The 10,196-nt window shown below is 46.4% G+C and overlaps 1 protein-coding gene across 1 annotated transcript; it reads left to right on the top strand.

Moving 5' to 3' along the window:
* Positions 1 to 237: 237 nt before the first annotated feature.
* LOC113956663 (opsin-5-like) lies at positions 238 to 6,741 on the top strand. Its single transcript, XM_027663474.1, has 4 exons — positions 238 to 315; positions 3,816 to 4,109; positions 4,681 to 5,012; positions 6,382 to 6,741. Exons 1-4 carry the CDS (start codon positions 240 to 242, stop codon positions 6,727 to 6,729), a joined length of 1,050 nt encoding a protein of 349 aa, XP_027519275.1. The 5' UTR covers positions 238 to 239; the 3' UTR covers positions 6,730 to 6,741.
* The last annotated feature ends 3,455 nt before the right edge of the window (positions 6,742 to 10,196 follow it).

Raw genomic sequence — 10,196 nt, 5'->3', positions numbered from 1 at the left:
TCTGGCAGTGGCCCTGCCTGGCTTTCAGTGTACCTCCCCAGGGACAGAGCCTTCCTCTCACTTCAGGCTTCTCCCCTGCCACAGCAGAGGGAGGGAGAAGGAGAGAGCAGAAGGATCCCTGCACTGACAGCACCCAACACCCGGCTCACACCTGCAGCAGGCAAACCACGAGGACGAGCCTCTTTGCTCCTACAGCCACTTCACCTTTGATTTGAAACCTTTACCCACCTTCAGCAGGGATGATGGAGGAGCAGTACATTTCCAAGCTCCACCCGGTAGTGGATTATGGAGCTGGGGTCTTTCTTCTGATCATAGGTGAGTTCACAGCCTGCTCGTTTGATTGGAGCTTGGGAACAGGCACACAGGGACTCCCTGGCTGTGCCGTGGTCAGACAGGGGAAACTGGAGGGAAATAACAGAGAATCTGTTTCCCCACAGGTTCCTCTGCTTAGTACCTTCCTGGATGCCAGGATTAATCTCCACTCTCAGATTCACAATGTTTTGTTTTGATGCTGAAGAATTGCCAGCATGAATTTGCCTCTGTGGCATCACAAGTATTCAAAATAAGTTGTTTATCTCTTACTCTGGCATCTCAGCCATGTGAACTGAGTCAAGGCAGCTCATTTTATGGGACTGATCACAGGAACGCAACTGTGGTCTTACCCTTTGGTGGGGGGAGGTGTCATTTTGCTGTGTCTTGGTAGGATGAACTGCTATAGAACAGGAAAGTGTTTCCAAATAGCAGTTTTGGTTTTTTTAGCAGCCTGTTTGCCCTGCTGCAAGCAGAGTTAAAATGAAATACAAGTGGGGATATCTACTAGCCTGCTCCAATCTGGCTTCAGTTAAGTGTTGTCTTCCTTGTCACCTTGTTGCATGTACACAAGGATCTGTTTTTTACTGTTGTGGATTTGGGGAGGAGTGGAATTGATTTAGGCATGCTTTCCACCTGGATTTTGCCAAGATGAAAAATTCTTTCCTTCAGCTCACTTGAAAACCTTGGTTGAGATAGGAAAGATAAGCCTATGTGTCCTTTATTACTGAGGCTTTGGGCAGCAGTGCTGGGCTTCAGCATTTCACATCTCCCCCTGCTCTGCACAATTCTCCCTGCACTCAACTGTCCTGTGCTGTCCCCTCAGCTGTGCTGACAGAATACAACTCAGGGTGAGGAAAATCCATGCACACAAAACATCCAAGGGTTTTTCTTTGGATCAAGTCAGGATACCAGTTCCCTTCTCTCAGAAATGTAAATATATAGATGCAGTTAAGGCAATGAATGGAAAGGGCAGCAACAAAGGGCTAGAGGCTGGAGCTCCCCTTGCTGATGTGCCACCATGCTACAGTCTCACACCTCTCCTAAAGGGCTTTTAGGCACTGAAACTTCAGGCACAGCTCCCAGCACTGGATCAAGAGCCCTGTGTGGCAGCCAGGCTCACTGTATCGCATAGGGGCTGTCAGAAATGAAGGACTGAGCTTAACTAGAAATCGTGTTGTATTTATCCATAGCTTTGCCACCTCACTGGGGCTGCCAATTTATCCCCTGGAATTATGTTTTTATTATGAAACAAAAAGGCCAGGGCGTGGGCTGCAGCGCTCACCACCAGTTATTGGACTACTAGCCACTCTTGTCCAGCTTTGTCCCATGCCACCCAGCAGTCCCATGGAGAGTGGGACGGAGGGGAAGAGCTGCAGATGAAGCAAAAGGGAGGGTGGGTTTGGATGTCTCTCTCTGAGGGTGAGACTAAGGGCAACTTCTTACATCATGTTTAGTGGTTAGGGCTCTCTCAAAAGAAAATCAATGGGGTTCATGTTCCTCCTGAAGCCAGAGGATGGTCAGTTTTGGGCTCCTCATTACAGGAGAGACATTGAGGTGCTGCAGCAAGCCCAGAGAAGGGCAATGGAGGTGGGGAAGAGCCTGGAGCAAAAGTCTGATGAGGAGCAGCTGAGGGAGCTGGGGGGGCTCAGCCTGGAGAAAAGGAGTCTCCGGGGGGACCTTATTGCTCTCTACAACTCCCTGACAGGGGGCTGTAGCCAGGTGGGGGAAGGTCTCTTCTCCTGTGACGAGATGACAAGACACAGTCTCAAGTTGTGCCAGGGGAGGTTTACTTTGGGTATTAGGAAAGATTTACTCATCAAAAGGGTTGTCAAGCACTGGAAGAGTCTGCCCAGGGCAGTGGTGGAGTCACCATCCCTGGAGAGATTTAAAAGATGTGTAGATGTGGCACTTGGGGACATGGGTTAGTGGTGGGCTCAACAGTGCTGGGTTAATGGTTGGACTCAATGATCTTGGAAGTCTTTTCCAACCCAAAGGATTCGGTGATTCTTTGATTCTGTGTCCCATACTGTGGCTGTCATTTTTCAGGAGAGTGCTCTTCCCACCACGCTGCAGGTTGCTCTCTGTCAGCAGGTGCTGAGCCACCGTGGGCATCCTCCTGTGTGTGCAGAAATACAGCTCCTGAGAGCTCAGGGAACTTTTCCATTGTATCCAGAGGTGCCAAGTGAATATGTGTTGTCAGAAAGGGAATGAATGAGGGATGTAGGGTCTCAGATTTGTGTCTCCCTTTTGTTAAAGCCTTTCCCTTGACATCTCTGCGATTTTTGTACTAATGCCAGTATATTTGTTTTATCTTTTTTCATGTGCCTCTCTTAATTCCTTGGTGAGCACTTTCTTAAGTGGTATCTGTGAGGAAATACAGTCTTTCTGCATCCAGACCCACAGGGGAACAGGACAGAAGCCTTTTCTCTCTCCCTCTCTCACATCTGAGTTTAGAGGACAACTCTTCAGGAAAACCTTTGAAGAAAATATCTCTCCAGCACCACGTTCACTTGAAAAAAAAGCAAAACCGAGTTGTTTGGTACATGTACTTCTGACACTGCTGTCATGAACAAGCCCTGTGGCACACCTGAATAATGTATGTCTGACAGGTCCTTTTGCGAGGCAAGCTCTGGATCTGTTGCACACCCCTGGCTAAACAATTCCCGTGGTCCCACTGCACTCAGAGACCACCAGAACAGTGGGGCTGTCTGAACTGCTGCACGAGGTGATTCTAAGGGAGCAGTGAGGGCCCTGAACTGCTCAGCCAGCACATGCACAGCATTGGGGCAGCTCAGAGCCCAGGAGGTTTCAGTGGAAGACGCATTGCAAAGAGGAAAGGCTTTGGGAAGTGGAGGGCACATAGATGAGAAAGGACAGGCAGTTCAGCTGGAGCTCTTCAGCAGGAAAGAGAAGTAAGTGAGGATATTCTTTCTCAGCACAAGAAAGACATGGAGCTGCTGTAGTGAGTACAGAGGAGGCCATGACGATGCTCCGAGGGCTGGAGCCCCTCTGCTGTGGAGACAGGCTGGGAGAGCTGGGGGTGTTCAGCCTGGAGAACAAAAGGCTCTGAGACCTCATTGCAGCTTTCCAGTATTTAAAGGGAGCTTATTAAAAAAGAGGGAGAGTGACTTTTTACACCGGCAGACAGTGATAGGACAAGGGGAACATTCCAACCCCTTGCCATGGGCAGGGACACCTTCCACTAGATCAGGTTGGTCCAAGCCCTGTCCAACCTCGCCTTGAACACTTCAAGGGATAGGGCAGCCACAAGTTCTGTAGGCAATGTGTGTCAGAGTCTCAGCACTCTCACAGGGAAGAATTCCTTCCTAATATCCAACCTAAACCTGCTCTCTTTCAGTTTAAAGCCATTGCCCCTTGTCCTATCACTACATATCCTTGTAAAAAGTCCCTCTTGCAGCCCCTTTCAGATACGTCACATCCTTTCCAGGGACTTCACAGGTGTGTTAACTCTGTTCTTGTCTGTGCTGATTCTCCTCTTCCAGCCATCCTGACAATCCTTGGAAATTCAGCTGTCCTTGCTACAGCTGCAAAACGCTTTTCCCTCCTGAAGTCACCGGAGCTGCTCACAGTGAACCTGGCAGTGGCAGACATTGGGATGGCCATCAGCATGTACCCACTGGCCATCGCCTCTGCCTGGAACCATGCCTGGCTGGGAGGAGATGCCTCCTGCATTTACTATGCCCTTATGGGCTTCCTGTTTGGAGTCTGCAGCATGATGACCTTGTGTGCCATGGCTGTGATCCGGTTCCTCGTCACCAACTCATCCAAATCCAACAGTGAGTCATCACCTGTCCAGAAAACTCGTTGTGGTGTGTTTGGGCAGGATTGTTGTGGAATATGGCATGGAGTATCAGTGCAGTAACAGCAGAATAAGCCTCGGCTTTTAGTCCAATATCAAATCCTGATGTTCCCAGAATGATCTGATTAATTTCTTTACTAAACAGTGAGGTTTTTCACTTCTCAGTTTTACCAAGTGAAACTACCTGAGAGCAGAGAGCCCAAATGTTTTGCTGGACCAGACTGTCTTCTCCTCCTATTTGTATCCAAGCAGACATACTGGATTTTGAGGAGTATTCTCCTGGCATTCCTGGGCTGGGACTACAGTAAATTTGTGGTCAACTTGATTATGTAAAGCTCCCTGACTTACTAAGCTTTAGATGAGCACTGAGAGCTGTGTTCAGGTCTCACCCAATCTATGGATACTTTCTCAAGAAGACCAAAGGTTTGGGAACTGCAGCAGCCCAGGTGTATCTGTAGCTACCATCCTTTTGTTTGAGGAGCAGTTATGGCAAAAACCACGTGGCTGAGGTGAGATCCATATATACTTCCTCTTCCTCTTTCTTGCAGGTAACAAAATCACCAAGAACACCGTCTTCATCTTGATTGCTTTCATCTGGCTCTACTCCTTGCTCTGGGCCATCCTACCCTTGGTAGGCTGGGGCTACTATGGCCCTGAGCCCTTTGGCATCTCTTGTACAATAGCCTGGAGCAAGTTCCACAACTCCTCCAATGGCTTTTCTTTCATCCTGAGCATGTTCCTCCTGTGCACAGTCCTGCCTGCGCTGACCATCGTTGCCTGTTACTTGGGAATTGCCTGGAAGGTTCATAAGGCCTACCAAGAAATCCAGAATATTGACAGGATCCCTAATGCAGCCAAATTGGAGAAGAAGCTGACAGTGGTGAGTTATCCCCATGATGGGTCTGGAAGTGTTTGCAGTAATCAAGAGCTTGCAGAGAGCTGGCTGTGCTATGCACAACTCATAGAATCATGGCACTATAGGATAGGTTGGGTTAGAAAGGGCCTTTAAAGGTCATCTAGTCCAACCCCCATGATGACCTTCCCCCTCACAATGACCCTTCATTGCTTTTGTCTGGTATTGACCAAAGCTGGAGATGTGGTTCCAGTCTCATCCATACTCAGAGGAGCACAGAGCTCCTGAAAACCTTGTCATTTCAGCAGCTTGGTCAGGATAACCTATCACAGGTACAGAACAGCTTGTTAAATCTTTGGGCAGTTGCACCAGGATTTTCATGGATATATAGATTTCCAGTCATGCTGGAATAGCTGTTGAAGCCTTCCTGTTGGAATGAAGGTTCTGTCATCTCAGATATTTTCACTTGACAGAGTGGCTATGCTGAGAGAGAGCTCCACAGAAATTCTGTATGGAAACAGGATTTTTTAATACAACATTTTTTCAAATACGCACTTCAGTTGTGCATTTCTTGTGGAAAAGCAGAATTGGTCCAAGATTTCTAGAGGTCAGTCATAGAATCCCTGAATTTTTAAGGTTGGAAAAGATCTCTAAGATCAAGTCCAACCATTAACCCAGCACTTCCAAGTCCACTACTAAACCATGACCCTAAGCACCACTTCTACATGTTTTTTGAATGCTTCCAGGGATGGTGACGCCACCACTGCCCTGGGCAGCCTGTTCCAATGCTTCACAACCCTTTTAGCGGAGACTTCTTTCACCATATCCAATATAAACCTCCCTTGACCCAACTTGAGGACATTTCCTCTTTATAATTTCTTACCTGAGAGAAGAGACTGACCCCAACCTGTCTTTCAGGCAGTTGTAGAGAGTGACAAGGTCACCCCTGAGACTCCTTTCCTCCAGGCTGAACCCCCCCAGCTGCTTCTCAACAGATTTGTGCTCCAGACCCTTCCCCAGCTCTGTTGCCCTTCTCTGGACTCCCTCCAACACCTCAATGCCTTTCTTGTAGTAAGGGGCCCAAAACTGACCCCAAGATTCGAGGTGGGACCTCACCAGTGCCCAGCACAGGGGGAAAGTCTATTGGTGGAGTTGTTTTGGGGCTGCATCTCCCAGGACAGGTCAGGGAAGGAGATGAAAACAACAGCTGCCTGTTAAGAAACGCACGGTGTAGATCTGCTGGGTGGGAATAGAAACCTCTGTACCCCGTCCAGTGTTACCTGTGCTCATGGCACAGCACAACAAGCACAGCTCCAGGTATTTCAGGTTCAGGTTTGCTGGAGTATGAGGCCCTGTTGGTACAGGCTGTGAACTGAAGGCCTGTGTTCCCTTCCAGATGGCCGTGCTCATCTCTGTGGGGTTCCTGAGCTCCTGGACCCCGTATGCGGCCGCCAGCTTCTGGTCCATCTTCAACTCCAGCGCCTCCCTGCAGCCCATCGTGACGCTGCTGCCCTGCCTGTTCGCCAAGTCCTCCACGGCCTACAACCCTTTCATTTACTACATCTTCAGCAAAACCTTCCGCTGTGAGATTAAAAAGTTGCAGTGTTGCTGTGGCTGGCGAGTCCGTTACTTCAGCTCTGACAACTCCGCGGAGAATCCCGTGTCCATGATGTGGAGTGGGAGGGACAACATCCGTCTCTCCTCGGCGGTCAAGCTGGAGAACCCGGGAGCTGCAGGTCGTTGAAATGCAGCCATGGGTTCACAGCACAGGTCAAACCTGGGCTCAGTCCTGGGCCTAAATAAGTAGGGATGCAGCGCGTGGGGTTGTCACTGCACATCTTATGCCAAATACAGAGGTTTAATTATACATTTTTAAGCAACTCTCAAATATTGGCTTTAGACTACACAGAAAAAAAAATCTATTTTTTTCAAAAACTTCCACTTTAGAGGAAATAGATTTATGTACTAAACATAAAATCACGTAAACTAAACTTATTTTCAGGGAAGCAGCTATAATACAAAGGGAATAATTAATATAAAGGAATATAAAGGGAATTTATTATTTTTGTGGGTTTTTTTTTCTTATACTCCTGATTTTTTAATGCAATTTATCTGCCAGCTCTTGGCTCCAGCAGTAAAACAGCCATCAGAGGAAATCGTAGGTTGCACACAAAATGTTACCAAATAAATACAGCTGAGAGTGTAACTTTCAAGCAATACAGACTGAAAACCATATGGGAAGCAAGAAATATTCCCTGCCAAGGAAAGATGGTAACGTGGCTGCTCTCAAAGTGTCTTGTGTTTTGAGGAGTTGAACTACACCTCCGAGGGAGCAAGGAACCACAAGTTCAAGGAGTCGAGCAGCCTTAGTTGGAAGAGGTTTGGTGGGAACGTGGCAGCCAGTGAAGAATGCCTTCTGTGTGTCCCAAATGGCACAGTGGGAAGTGAAGGAAGCTCCCAGTAGAAGGAATGGTGCACTTGGGCGGTTTTCTGCCATGAAAGCTGTTGGAGCATTTGTTTTAAATCATGATCGTTAGGGTTGGAAAAGACCTTTAAAATCACCAGCCCAGCACCCCCACCATTAAGCCATGTCCTCAAGTGCCATACCCACATGTTTTCAGAACAATTCCAGGGATGGTGACTCCATCCCTTCCCTGGGCAGCCTGTTCCAATGCTTTACAACCCTTTTTCTGGAGGAGTGCTCTGTATAGGATGACACAAGGCATCCTCAAGATAACCTGCCCAGCAGTTAAATTGTCCTGCAGTGAAGTCTTGGCTCTCATGGCTTCCATGGGAGCGCCTGAGATCCCGAGTTCCCCACTGGCTGGGGCACTGATACGATTGCAACTGAGGACAGAGTCTGCTGATTCAGTTTAAAGGATTAGTACAATCACACCAGGTTTATCCAGAGATTCTGGGGTGGAATTGATGAGCTCCTACAGCTTAAATCTTTCTCCAACTTACTGTCTGTGATTTTAAAGGACACAATACCAACCCTCAGGGTTTGAAATCTCAGACAAAATATGGGTTGGTGGCTGCAGCAGCTCTTGGCTTCCCCTGACCACACAGAATCAGAGAATGGTTTGATTTGGAAGGGACCTTAAAGACCATCTCAGTTCAATCCCCCTTCCATGGGCAGGGACGCCTTCCTGGTCTAGTGGAACCTTCACCAAACCTTTGCATTGGGTTTGGTGGAGGCAAGAAGAGTTAAGTCACAGGCAGCTTTGGCCCAGATTTTAAACAACAATAGTGAATGGACTCTCAGTTCTTGAAAACTTTTGCCAGACTCAAACAGTGATAATCAGTTCCATTTTGTAAACTGCTAAGGCCAAGTGTGGGATTACAAATAGGCTTAAAGACTTCTGTGGCTCTGAGAATTCCTGTTACATGTCTGGATTACAAAAGAACAAAGAAAATTAGGCAGGAGCTGTGACATACACTAAGGCACTAAGTAATTCCTAAATTGGGGATTAGAAAACGATAAGGAAATCCCTTGAAATCCTGCACTGGAAGTGTTGTGAGCACTAAAGTAGCTTTATTTGTAAAAATCTGTGGAAAATCCCTAAATTAAGTTGGCCTCCAGGACATTATCTTGTCCTGGGCTGTCATTCACAGATACTCCATATGAAACAAGGCTGCACTCAGCCTTCTCTCCAAATACAGTGATGTGAAGCATCCTCTGGAAAACAGTCACCTCCAACAGCCCCTGGCATGTGAAAATGGGAAAAGGGGAGAGGAATGTGAGGAACAGGAGAAAACATCAGCAACTGAGAGGGGAGTATGTGAAAACTGAAGGAAAATCTATGGGAAGAAGAGGCAGCATAGCATTATGCAAGTGTGAAAAGGGACTTCTCATGGCAAATGTCAACTATCAGTACTTTTTCAGCTTTAAAAAGTAACCTGATAGGTAAATGAAACTGTAATTCAACCACCACCTCCTCAGAGTTTTTGCTCAATTGCTTGATGTTTAAAATAAAGAGTAAAATAAATATTCCTATCAGCTGATTGCAGATCAGTGACTGGAGCAAGGACATCCAAGTTAATAATGCAGCGTAATGGGAGCTTCTGCTGGGAAAAACTTAGGAGCAGAACAGGTCCACATCCCTTTGTAAATGCTTTTAAAGTGTATGTAACATGAAAAATATGCCACTCTATAGCAGGAAAAACTCTGTAAACCCCAAAGGTCTGTATCCTGTTCATGTTTAAATACAACACTTTAATAGCCCAATCTATTATTAACTGTTTATGTACTTAATTTTTAAAAATCCAATCCAGGTGTTTGTGTATCAAATATGGCTCAAATTTATTTCTCATTTTTCAGACTCAGAAAGAAGCAAATCCAAACTTCCCCAGAAGAAACTCTGAATCATAGGTGGGTTTATCTTACATATAGAAAATTTAAAAGGCAGGGCTGCCCTTGACCAAAGAACCAGGAAAGCCAGTACAGCATTAATATCAGGGAACTAGTTGTTTTAGGTTTTTTTTTTTAGCTTTGGGAAGTTAATTTATGATCAAATTATAATATAACTCCATATATATATTCCATATATATAAAAAATATAAACTAATTCCATGGTATTTCCTATCCAGCTCTGGACTGTGCTGTCAACAAAATGATCTTTTCAGACATGGAAGCAGGATGCAAGCACTTCCCTCAGGAGTGAGTCTGGGCACCTTATGTTTGCAATCACCAGCACAGTCACTCCAATGCAAACAGATATTTAAGGTAAAAACCCCAACAGATCTGGCCTGTTCACATTCTAGGAGTTCTCTCACCAAACTGAGGGAGTTTACAATGCAGACACCCACACCTGAGTGAGCCACCTTTGGCTCCTTTCTTTCCATTGATGATACTCCTCCTCCCTAATCAGATGATGACATATAAAGTTAAATAAGAAAATTAACACTGATTTGTATTAAAATAAATTGGAACTCAATGCCTTCTTTGATGAACAGCTTCATAGAATCACAGAACGGTTTGGGTTGGAAGGGACTTTAAAGCTCATCTTGTTCCAACCCCCTGCCATGGGCAGGGATACCTCCCACTAGAGGAGGTAGATAAACCATAATTTTTGAATTTCATGGTTTAATAAGATACAAATATTGTATGTGGCAGTAGCCCATGCAGGAGCAGCTGTGCACCTGTGCTCTCTCTACAGCACTGCTGTTCCCCAAGACGTCACCATTTCCCAAATCAAAGTGCTGCTGGAT

The sequence above is a fragment of the Corapipo altera genome, unplaced genomic scaffold (genome assembly GCF_003945725.1).
Source record: "Corapipo altera isolate COAL_440 unplaced genomic scaffold, ASM394572v1 116, whole genome shotgun sequence".
Lineage (NCBI taxonomy): Eukaryota > Metazoa > Chordata > Aves > Passeriformes > Pipridae > Corapipo > Corapipo altera.
Note: the sequence above shows the minus strand (reverse complement) of the source record. Positions and strands in the feature narration are given on the sequence as shown.

What these genes read in the sequence shown, in the direction of transcription:
- LOC113956663 (XM_027663474.1), top strand. Translation starts at nt 240, where the DNA reads ATGATGGAGGAGCAGTACATTTCCAAGCTCCACCCGGTAGTGGATTAT. An exon ending in GGTCTTTCTTCTGATCATAG is followed by an intron (nt 316 to 3,815) that starts GTGAGTTCACAG and finishes CTCCTCTTCCAG; the next exon opens with CCATCCTGACAATCCTTGGA. An exon ending in TGGAGAAGAAGCTGACAGTG is followed by an intron (nt 5,013 to 6,381) that starts GTGAGTTATCCC and finishes GTTCCCTTCCAG; the next exon opens with ATGGCCGTGCTCATCTCTGT.